Source organism: Thunnus albacares, chromosome 17, assembly GCF_914725855.1.
Source record: "Thunnus albacares chromosome 17, fThuAlb1.1, whole genome shotgun sequence".
In the NCBI taxonomy this organism is placed as follows: Eukaryota; Metazoa; Chordata; class Actinopteri; order Scombriformes; family Scombridae; genus Thunnus; species Thunnus albacares.
Window position 1 is genome coordinate 5506786 of NC_058122.1, and position 12379 is coordinate 5519164.

Sequence of the window (12379 nt, forward strand, 5' to 3'; positions counted from 1 at the left end):
TACAATGCTGATACTTGGAAGAGTATAACTTACTGAACTGATGCAAAACAAATGGAGGTCCAAAGGGCTCAGTGTCTATCTGTGGTTTAATTCATGTAGTTTTGTTCCATGGTGAGGGAGGGGATTTACCAATTAACACTCACCCCCAGGTAGGAGTTGATAGTTAGATTTCAGGGAGCTAAAAATCACCATGATAACAACTGAACAACTCTAGCACTGTGTTTTAGCACCAACCAGATTTCATTCACCCCAAAGTTAAATCAAATCTTTGTAGAGTGAGATATGTGAAGGTTCTCATTAACACATTAAATTTAACTCCTCAATTTCTTGTGAGATCTTAACACAGCAGACCTGTTGTCTCCTCTCTAACTCAATGGAAAATGTATTGTATATACAATACAGTTCTAGCTTATTCATTAAACGTTAACATACCTCAAAAGCTGTCCAAATCACATCAAAGAAACATTTCACCATGCGGTTGAGAAGCATGTTGTTTAGACATTATTGTAGTCCTTGGCATCTGTGTTCACCACATGACATAATCTGAATGACATGAAACCAGTCTAACTTGTAAATCAGAAGCCAAAGCTTTTATGATTCATGCCTATCTAGTCACTGCCTTCAGTTACCTGTGGTGAATTCCACACTGCATAGAGATCCAAGGTGAATCCCAGGGTTAGTCCAAAATATACTGATTTTCCTTTCCTAAAGATGTATATGAATTCCTAAGTTGTTAGTCAGGTAACTAACAGAATCCCACTTAACTTTCATTGGGCAAATTCATGTGACGTTGGTTGTAACTGACATGGCTATAAAAATGAAGTTACAATTTTTCAAAGATTGACTCCAAAAGGAACATTTTGAGTATTCCTCAATGCTATAAAAATTGATTCCTGGCAGAGTAATGCTCTGAAAGTTTTACACATATAACAGCAAAAATGATGACACAGAAGATAACCGCTGCTGCAGTCAGGTTTGACAGGCTGGAATTTCCTGTATTTGCTCACACACCGCAGTGTTTTGCTGGATTTTTAAACTGTTAGAGGTTGACACAAATCATAGTGAACTGAAAAATGATAAATACATATGAATAAATACAAATATATATCAGGCAGGGGAAAAATCTAAAAAATGTATTTTCATTTTTCAACATGGGGCTGACATTTTAAATTGCTCGCACATATACAGGGTGTAGTATATGTGTGCTCAACATGAAGTACTCAAAACTTTTACTTAAAAGTAAAGTAAAAAAGTTGCAATACCACAGTGTAATCACGGTGTTTAAGTACTCTGTTACAAGCAGTCAAAATGTTACTCAAGTAAAATTACATATATATTAGCATCAAAATATACAGTAAGAGTATGAAGTAGCATTTAATGAAATTACCCAAGTAAAATACTTCCAAATTGAACTTCAGTACAGTACTTGAGTAAATGTATTTAATTATTTTCCAACACTGTGTATGTCAGCAGACTACAGCAAAAACTGAAGAATTATAGATAACTCTAAAGGTCCACAGTGCAAATGCATGTGGGTTTTTTGTTATCTTGCGGGGGAAGTAAAGATGTGCAGAATTTTCACATCAAGTTCAATTTTAATGAAGTTTGACCTGCAAATTTGTGCCAGTAGTTGTCCACCAGCAAGCCATCTTGTTGTTGTTTGTAGTAGTTGTTTGTCTCAGTAGTTATGAAACAGCTGAGTCCATGGTACATATGTACATATGTGTGTGAAGTTATTGTCCTGTTAGTGACTGAACAAACAGGACAAGTTTGCTAACTGGCTGTTAGGAAGCTTGTTAGCTCTAGAAGCTTTATTTTCCCTCTTCAGTAACTTTTTATTGAACAAAAAGGTGTGCAATGGTGAGCAAAATGACAGGGGAAAATAAACAGAACAGTCAAGACAAAATAGAGAGAAACTCTTGGATCTATTTACTGCCAGCTACAGCAGTTCACCAAATAACCCTGAGGATCATCACTACATCACTAAGTTATTGACCGCTGCTTGGGTTTATTTCCCTAAAACTCTCAAAATGAATGTCAAACTATTCATTTGAGGAGCTGTCCTCAGTCAGCATAAGTTTTAAATTCTTCAAATAAGTGGCGTCTCTCCTTCCTCCATTTGACACAGTGTCAGTGAACATTCTAATCCAATCCGGAAGCCAGGGTAAAGGGGTTCAGTGAATCGGGAGTAGAAGGTGTAGAGGTGAGACAGTGTGTCAGGCTCGACTCTGTAGAAGGACAGAGTGCCTGCAGGCCAGTCCAGATACACTGCTACTCTGGTAGTGTCAAGGGGATGGTACCACAGGCCTAATGAAGTTTCATTGTGGCAAGTGTTGTACCCGTCGGTAGTGCACTCCAGACTCCAGGACTTTTCATTCCCTCCAAGACAGCAGTCAACAGTTTCTCCGCTCCTGCTGATTCCTCTGTAAGTCACTGCAATCCAGTTCCTTCCTTCCCACTCAACTTCCCAGTAACAGCGGCTGGTCAGACCCTCTCTACACAGCAGCTGAAACCAGCCATCAAATCTTTCAGGGTGATCTGGATATGGCTGCTCGCTCCCCTGTGTCACTTTTCTGTTGTTGTCAGACAGGATAAGGCCTCTGTGTGCTGTGTTTGGATCCAGTGTGAGTTCACATGCATCTGATGGAAAGAACCAGTCAAAATACAAACAGCAGTTTCAGACCTGTTGTGTTCTGTTAATATGACTTTTTTCATACACACTATTTTAATGAACAGATGTCCCATTCATGAATTTTGAGTTGAAATAGAAATGTATTACATTCTGCTTTGTTTGTGTGAATTCTATTAAATATACACTTACACTTCTTCAGACTAGATTTCAACCAGCACACTCCACCATGGTCCACCCTGGAGAAAGACCAGTATTGAAGCAATCAACATTAATTTCCTCCAATATGAGTGATTTTATTTACACTATTTGTACATCTTAATAGACCTGAATTTGACAAAGTGATAGGGGCAGTGTATCTGATCTTTCAGCCTTGTTTCAGCTGTTATCTTTCCATACCTGAGAGTGTCCAGTCTCCACTGTGGATCCTGAAGTCCAGCAGAAAGCAGCATGACTCCTGAGTCTCCTGGATGATTGTAGCTCAGGTCTAGCTCCCTCAGATGGGAGGGGTTGGAGCTTAGAGCTGAGGCCAAAGAAGCACAGCCTTCCTCTGTGACCTGACAGCCTGACAACCTACACACACACACACACACACACACACACACAGTTTTATTTTCTCACACTACAGAATTTGTTTTTGCCAATTTTTACCACAACTTTTCATAATTTATGAGACAAAATCAGGATTCTGACCTTAGAGTTTCCAGTCTACAGTGTGGACTCTCCAGTCCAACAGAAATCAGCTTCACCCCTGAATCCTGCAGGTCATTGTTACTCAGATCCAGTTCTCTCAGACAGGAGGCCTGTGAGCTTAGAGCTGAGGCCAGAGCTTCACAGCTCATCCAGGACAGCTTGCACAAATTCAGCCTTAAAACATGAAGGAAAGAACAGAAATATATAATATTTATAATATATTATAATATATGAAAATGTTTACTTTCTAAATGTCATTGTTGTATTTTACATCTGTTTTGTATTTGAGGTTGTAATTTCATGTCATTTTTATGAATTATATAATTTCTAATAATTATAGCATGCATCTTAAAGGCATATTATGCTGCAGGATTTGTCAGTTGGTGTTTGTAAACATAACATTCAAAGCTGGCTCTTCCTCCCCAGCTCAATGACACCAGAGCGATGTGGGGAGGTATTTTGGATTCATCACCATAGACGAAGAATTGGTGGATAACAGTAAGACGGTCGGCTGATGTAAAATGCAGATGCCTGACGGTACACTTGTCACTCAAGTGAAGCAGTGAGGGAACTGCAAATAAACCTAACATTATAAATTCTACAATGTGGTTTAGAATTAGGCTAAGTGGATTGTGTTCAAATTGATTTGAACATATTACACTTTAGTTTGAATTTGTTCAAACTTAATGTTTTGGAAAAAGTGACAGCCCTTTGTTTGTGGTGCTCACAACTCTGACCTGAGAGTTTCCAGTCTACATTGTGGGGACTTAAGTCCAGCAGAGAGCAGCTTCACTCCTGAGTCTTGGAGGTCATTGTTACTCAGATGCAGCTCTCGCAGATTAGACTGGGAGCTGAGAACTGAGGCCAGGCTTTCACAGCTTCTCTCTGAGAGGTTACAGTCACTCAACCTGAAGACAGTGATGAAAACAAACACCATTTTTTAAAAGCCTTGCTTTGACTTGGTTTATTTAAGGTTGGAAGTTGATAGGCTCTTATCAGTGTAGACATGTCAATAATCATTATGTACTGCAGAGTAAAGCACATTGTTGGTTTTGATATTTTCATGTGATTTGTTGACACTAAGAAAAATATAAAACTTTGTATGTTGCCACGTGCAGCTCTATTTAAAGCTTGAACATTGTATATTGTCACTGCAGAGAAAGTCAGTGGTGGCAATTTTTTAAACCACAATAAAATTAAGTGAGCTGACTTGAGAGTTTCCAGTCTACAATGAGGACTCTCAAGTCCCACAGAGAGCAGCTTCACTCCTGAATCATCTGGGATGTTGCTGCTCAGATCCAGCTCTCTCAGATGACATGGTTTGGAGGTGAGAATTGTGGCCAGAGCTTTAAAGCTTCTCTCTGACAGATCACAGCCACTCAGCCTGTAGAAGATAAACAGGGGAAGACAAGCTTTAAAAGACAAAATTCTATTCTAACTTTGAAAATATAACATTTGATATAGTTTTTGTTATATATCCACCTACAGGTACGTAATGGAGGTTCCAAACACTGGCAGCAGCCTCAGAAAACCCTCCTCTGAAGCACAGTATTTCTTTAGGTCAAACACATCATGCTGTTCTTCTGATGACAGTAAAATGAACACCATAGCTGACCACTGAGCAGAAGAGAGATATCTTTTCGAGATATTTCCTGAATTCAGGTACTGTTGGATCTCCTCCACTAGAGAATGATCATTCAGTTCAGTCAGACAGTGAAACAGATTGATGCATCTCTCTGGAGAGGGATTCTCCCTGATCTTTTCCTTGATGTACTTCACTGTCTCCTGATTGCTATTTGAGCTCATTCTTTTCAGATTCAGTAAGTCTCCAAGGAGATCTTGATTACTCTGCAATGAAAGGCCCAAGAGGAAGCGGAGGAACAAGTCCAGGTGTCCGTCTGGGCTCTCTAAGGCCTTATTGATAGCAATCTTATGGACCTCTGTTGCAGATGTTTTGCTGAAAAGCATCCCCAGACTTTTCCAAGTTGGTTTGGATTCAGCCATCACATTCTTGTTGCTGTTAATGAGTGATAACTCCACATAAAAAGCAGCCAGAAACTCCTGAATGCTCAGATGGATAAAACTGAACATCCTACCCTTATCCTTGTCCTTCTTTCTCAAGCACTCCTTCTTAAAGATCTGTGTGAACACCCCAGAGCACACAGAAGCTTCATTGAAATCAATGCCACTCTCTTTGAGGTCTTTCTCATAGAAGATCAGGTTTCCTTTCTCAAGCTGTTGAAAAGCCAGTTTTGCAAGTGACTGAATGTACTGAATACTCTTTTTTGTGCCGTATTTCTCTTTTGTTTGTCTGATCTGAAACACCAGGAATTCTGTGTACAACTCAGTCAGGGTCTTGGGCAGCTCTCCTCTCTCATTGTTTTTCAACATGTCCTCCAGAACTGCTGCAGTGATCCAGCAGAAGACCGGGATGTGGCACATAATGTGGAGGCTCCGTGATGTCTTGATGTGGGAGATGATACAGTCGGCATGCTCATCATGACTGAATCTCTTCCTGAAATATTCCTCCTTCTGTGGGTCAGTGAACCCTCTCACTTCTGACACCATGTCAACAAACTCAAGAGAGATCTGATTGGCTGCTGCAGGTCGTGTGGTTATCCAGAGACGAGCAGAAGGAAGCAGAGTTCCCTTAATGAGAGTCATTAGCAGTTGTTCTACCCCAGTTGACTTTGTCACATCCAGTGTTTGTTTTTCTTTGGCAGTGAAGTCTAATTGAAGGCGGTTCTCATCTAGGCCATCCAACACAAACAGAAGTTTAAATTTACTCTTGTCATAGTTGGTGTTTCCTGACTTCTGTAGTTCTGTGAAAATGTAATTAAGGGCCTCTTCTTTGATGTCTTTGGTTTCACTGATACATTTGTGAATTAGCTTCGCAAGACAAAACCTTCTTCCCTTCAGTAAATTCATCTGGCGGAAGGTGAAAGGGAAAATGAGATGCACATCTTGATTGTTTTGTCTGTCAGCCCAGTCGAAGATGAATTTGCGCACGAGGAATGTTTTTCCAATTCCTGCAATCCCATTGGTCAGCACTGTTCTTATGGGTCTGTATTTTCCAGAAGGGTGTTTGAATATATCACTGGGTTTGATTGATGTCTCTGTTCCTGCTGGCTTTCTTGACACCATCTCAATCTGCCTGACCTCATGTTGCCTGTTAATTTCCATGTTGCCTCCATCTGTGATGTAGAGCTCTGTATAAATATCATCCAGAAGTTTTTTATCCTCCATATTTGATAGTCCCTCTTGTACACACATAAACCGGTTCTGAAGATTAGATTGGAGCATTTGTTGGTATGATGTGATTGGCTGTGGAGGCTTTGGGACTGGCACCATCAAATCTGTGTAGAACAAAGTAACACAAGAGACAAGGCAGCCTGTGGATAAATGTATTAAGATTTACACAATTTCACAAACTACTAACCCTTACATGCAAGAACCCAACACCCTTAACAGCATCTGGTATTGGTTATAAAGGTTTTGTTGTTGTTGTTGTTTTAATTTTCCTTTTCACTGGAAAACTGAAACTTCTGGTCCACTGAAAAGACTAAAAACAGCAGCAGACAAAAACATTAGATATGTGTGAGGCAATGAGGAGACTGTAACGTCCCTTAAATTAATGCACAAAACTAATATGAATTGATTTTTCAATCATGTTTTCTACATTGTTTTTCACTATTTGAGGCCTAAATGAGGTCTCTTTTAATTCATCAACTTGTTGCACCATCTTCCTCTGCAATGGTTTAATGGCACTGAACTGGAGAATTACTGCCACTAACTGTTAGTTTGGTAAGGCTGAGCCTGACAGAGAAGTTCAAACCCCTCCTAATTTCACGTCTCCGTACAACTGCCCATATTCTCGGTTTCAGAAAGTTACAAAAATTGTTGGACACAGGCTCCCCAATCAGAAAGATGGTTTCAGACAGACTGATCTGACAAAAACTTTGTTTGAGGCATATTTAACATTAGGCCTTACCTTATGAATAACCAACCAACTAAATATACGTCAATCTCTCTTTTGAACAAAATGAGCAAAATTCTTTGGGAATTTGTGCCCTCAAGTGGCCTAAACTGTGAACAATGGATAGCCAAAAACAACTGGTCACGCTGCTTTATAGAGACACATAGGAAAATTACGAGAACATGACAGTTTTTATTCAAACAAAGTTGCAAACCCCCCCAAAAAACCGGAACATTTGCTTCATATGTTGGTATTGGCCAGTTGTGAATCAATCAAAGATATGGGAAGGCATACCCTATTGTCAAGTAAAACGAACAGAAATCAGTCCTTAATCATTGTAACAGAATTACTAAATGGACAGTGACAATAACAACAACATGGCAGCACAACTTGATCAAACAAAAGCTCTACCTTCAGTCTGAGGAGGCGTAGCCGTCGCATCACCTACTGCAACATTGAGAGAGAAATAACAAGACAGGAATGTTCCAAGGGCTTAAACATAAGTAAACTGATCAACAACAATCATACTTTTAACTTCCCACAAGATACTACCTTTTGGTGCTGAGGTGATGTTTGGTAATTGCTGCAAAAGATCATTTCTGTTGATCTTCATCAAAAGCTTCCTTGTCACCTCCAGAGCTCCATGAAGGCCATAGAACTGCACCATCTGAACAACTGTGTCCTGTCTGTCTGTCTTCTCCAGTCGGGTCACAGGGATGGCTGGGTAGACTTCAAGATGTGGAATGATTGTGTGCATTATGTCTGCCTGCTGGAGGATCCATTTCAACTGCTTGAATTCCTCCTCCTTCAAATCCTCCAGAGTCATCCAGAGCCCCTCCTTAAGCGAGGTCATTGTTCCTGGTCAATTCAGAGGACATTTTTAACTGGATAGACAATTGTGCATGATAGTTTCCACATCAGTATGATTGAAGATAAATGCAAGAGATTTAAACACATTATACAAGGGAAGTGACTGACGTTCTTGGTTGCTCTGCTGCTTGTACTTCCTAATTTCCACATTTCCTTAGTAACATTAGAACACAGCAGAAGTTATTTATGTTCCTTATTTTGCTCCTCTATGTTGCTGGTAACTGGACAGAGCCATCTGATATTAACCACAGCAGAAATTTTAGGAAAAAACAAAATATGTTATCAAAAAGATGTGTCTACCATGAAACATACCAATGAAACAAAAAAAGCCCAATATGGAATAAGGAATATGTGTTTATGCTCAACATGGGAATGTTGAAATCAAGCACTAGACTATATCTGTGGTTGGTGTATGATCTCTGTTCACTTTAAATTTCAACAACGCAAAAAAGGAATGTGACCTCACCAGTGCTGAATCACTGCAAATTAATCTTTAAAGTCTAAATATATTTACCACAGTTAAACATTTTACACTTTATCCTGGCTAAGATACAGATGTGATGGAAATGATGTCCTTGACTGATTTTAAGTAGTTGTGGCACACAGTACATTTCTATAAAATAGCGCCTACAAGAAATATATCACGTTGCAGTGATTTTACCTCTACTGAAATTCATGCACAGTCAAAGTCCAATACTGGACTCCTCAGGGAGCCGTAGCCAGGACCAGTCACATTATGAAACCTAAAAAAAAAAAAAATGAAATAGCTGATTTATACCCATCTTTCCTGTTGTCCTCAATGAGTAGGAGGTCAAGGTTTAGAGATCAGCTACAAAACAAGAGCTTTACAGTAGGAATTCAGTAGTCCTGTCCCAAATGAAGAACTGGATTCTCAAATGGATGCAACATTTTTTTCACAAAAAGTAACATAGCTGTTCTATTTTTCAAAATTTCTATTCTCAAATTATTTATTTTTATTAGTTTATTTTCTGCACATTGAAAATACAATATATTTAAAGTGAAAGTGAAAAAATACATACCATCTTTACAGAGCTTTTGCCTCGAAGTCTCTTGATGATGATGATCTGTATCACAGTATAACAAATACTGCACTCTGCACAAAGACAGTTAATTTCACAACAGAGGAAGTTTGTTAAAGGGAACCAACCTCAGCATTGCACTATAAAAACATCTTACTTAATTTCCTACTTAACCAGGCAGGCTGGAAATCTTATTGATAGCACATTCCTTGATTTCATTATTATTTTTGCCACTTGGGGACAACAAAAACAAGTTGTGGACACAACGTACAGTATCATAACCTTCTAAATTGATATGCTGGAAGTGGCAGTGGAACAACGCCTGAAAATGCCTAGTAAGTATGTCGGTTAGGGTGAGCAAGATAACTAACATTCAGAAACAAGTTCAAATAACTATAAAATCACAAGTAAAAGGACACAAAGAGGGACACGACATATATGTTAAAATGCAAAGATAATATTACATATGTTGAATCACACAATAAGTGATAAAAGCTCTGCATGATAAAACTAAGGATTTCAAGGTCAAAAGATTACCAGTAGTGCCAAGATCCAAAAATGGCTGATGCCGTGCCACTCCTGGTCCAGTGGCATATGCTGTTTCCTACAATGGTATACTGCTGCTCTAAATGGTATGTTGGTTCCCTAATGGTTCCCTGAAGGTTACTTTTTTGCATCCTTTATAGAATGTTTCCACAACATTCTTCAAAGGTATAATGGTTCTAGGAACGTTCCCAGAAGGTTATTTAGTGAAACCTTTAGAGAACATTTAGAGAACATTCCCTGAAGTTCCCAGTAGGTTTTGTTTGTGAAACTTTCAGGGTGTATTCCCTAAAGGTTCTCCATAGCAGAGGTTCACTCCCAGACCGCGGACCTATGGAGCTATGGAGCTTTGGTGTAATAATTAGATAGTGTGTTTTCTTCTTTGTACTTTTTCTGTGGAAAATAATGAAGTGTAGAAAATACAGTACGAACACTGCCCGCTCTTTCCGTCAAACAGGCCTACTGTGTTATTTCCGGAAGGGCTTTAAGCATTTGGTAGGAGGCTTACCTGGTGAAGTCACAACCAGATGGAGTCAAAATTTAGCTGCTGCCATGTCCTCATAATTTCACTATTAAAGTAGAAAAACAATGGTAAAACATGACGAGGCCAGCTGTGTCACCAGAGTTATATGAGTTATATGCCCCAACTACATAATAGATTTCTTTTTACAGACTGATTAACAACAAGATAGAATGAAGACCTGACAATCAAAAGAAGACAAACAATGCAGAGAAATGGGTGCAGGGGCCAGTGGAGACTGATGCACAGCACAATGTGTTGGTGATAGTATGCAGAGAACTGGTTTTACTTCACTACAGCAGAGTTAAGCCAAAGATATAGAAGAAGATAAAGGTAAAAGGTAAGATGAAAATATACCTAAAAGCTTAACACTTTTAAAACAGATCATCAAAGTGTATGACACCTGAATTATCTTTCTCTTAGCCCTGCCCACCTTAGTTACTGTTGCTAAGCCCGTCCGTTCCCACATGCCACATATGCCATTTACAATGATAATGATGGTAGATTTACCACCCAAAATTCTTAATTATTAATGATCCTTGATTTCAGATAGTGGTAGACAAAAGCAGGTTTCTCATTTCTACTGCTATTTGTCATGTCTCATCCTGTCTTTGGGTTATGTTTTTGTTTTTCTTTTCCCATCATTCAGTTCTGCATTTCCTTTTTCATTTGGTATCTAACTTTCCTCTTGTTTCAGATCCACTTCCTGCCCTTGCGTGTTTCCCGCTCCTGTCTTCGTCATTATCCCCTAATGTCATCCACCTGTGTCTTATTACCCTCACTCTCCTTGTGTATTTAGTCTGTGTGATCCCTGCTCCCTGTGCCAGTTTGCCTTAGCCTCTTTGCAAGCATTCCAGCATTACTCTCCCTTTTATAGCCTTCTAGTGTTTTTTGACCTTGGATCTGTTTTTTGAGCCCTTTGTGTTTGGTTGCCTTCTCTGACTGTCTGCCTGTTTACTGAATCTGCCAAGTAAAGACTTTGTTTTGTGGAAACTCTGACTGTGTGAGTCGTGCATTTGGGTCTAGCCCTGTTGTATCAGACACCTTGTCACTATAAATTTACCCCCTAATTCAGTCATCGGTTTTCTAGATGAATTCTCAGAACTGTTGTCCTCTCTTGTAGTCAATTTTGACAATATAGTTGGTGATTTTAACATCCATATTGACAACCCATCTAACTCATTTGCCAGACACTTCTTAAACATCTGCAATTCTTTTGACCTTGTGTAGCACGTCTCTAGACCAACTCATAACCACAGACACATTCTTGATTTAGTTTTGACTTTGGACATGCCTCTTAACTCCTTGAATATGATTGATTTTGCCTCTGACCATAAATGCATTGTCTTTAATGTACACCTGTTACCTCCTCCAATAATCCAGAAACGCAAAATCCGCTCCTGCATCTTCAATGAACATTCAGCTGTCCTTTTTTCAAGCTACATCTCTAATTTAGTCAATTGCCCTCCTCACTTCACTAATATTAATGATTTTGTTCATTGGTTTAATGATTTTTGTACATCAGCTCTTGATTTTTCTGCTCTGCTCACTTCCAGGTCTGTCCCAGTCACTATTTCAACTCCCTGGATCAATGAAAGTATTAGACAGCAAAGAGGGGAATATAGGAAAGCAGAACGTGGACGAAAAAAAACAGTCTTGAAACCCATCAGTGGATGACCCAAAATTTTCTCCATCTAAACCCTGGCAAAACTGAAGTTCCTTTAATTGGTCCTGAAATCTTTGCCAGTGCTGCTACTCAGTTTATTGGCCCACTTTACCCAAACATTAAATCCACTGCTAAGAATCTCGGTATCATCTTTGACCAGTATATGACATTGGACCATCATGTGAAAAAGCTTCTAAATCTTGTTTTCTTTAGTTAAGAAATATTGCAAAAATAAGACCTATATTGCCCCTTACTGTTCTTGAACAATTAATCCACACATTCATTTTCTCCCAGTTAGACTACTGTAACTCCCTTTACACCTGCCTCAGTCAGTCTTCTCTGAAACGTCTACAGTTAATCCAAAATACAGCAGCTAGACTTCTTACCAGAACTAGCCATAGGTCCCACATTACCCCTGTTCTTGCATCCCTCCATTGGCTTC

General features: G+C 39.2%; 1 protein-coding gene across 1 annotated transcript; it reads right to left on the reverse strand.

Annotated features, from left to right (window-relative positions):
- Positions 1-1118: 1118 nt before the first annotated feature.
- LOC122967440 (NACHT, LRR and PYD domains-containing protein 12-like) lies at positions 1119-10320 on the reverse strand. Its single transcript, XM_044332102.1, has 12 exons — positions 10260-10320; positions 9209-9282; positions 8830-8911; positions 7851-8156; positions 7710-7745; positions 4809-6678; positions 4533-4706; positions 4060-4230; positions 3323-3496; positions 3029-3202; positions 2822-2868; positions 1119-2640 (listed from the first exon to the last, which is right to left on the reverse strand). Exons 3-12 carry the CDS (start codon positions 8843-8845, stop codon positions 2090-2092), a joined length of 3519 nt encoding a protein of 1172 aa, XP_044188037.1. The 5' UTR covers positions 8846-8911; positions 9209-9282; positions 10260-10320; the 3' UTR covers positions 1119-2089.
- Between the last annotated feature and the right edge of the window lie 2059 nt (positions 10321-12379).

Coding starts and splice junctions, on each gene's coding strand:
- LOC122967440 (XM_044332102.1), bottom strand. Junction 3,203..3,322: donor TGTAGACTGGAAACTCTAAG/GTCAGAATCCTG, acceptor GTGTGTGTGTAG/GTTGTCAGGCTGTCAGGTCA. Junction 2,869..3,028: donor TGGAGACTGGACACTCTCAG/GTATGGAAAGAT, acceptor GTCTTTCTCCAG/GGTGGACCATGGTGGAGTGT.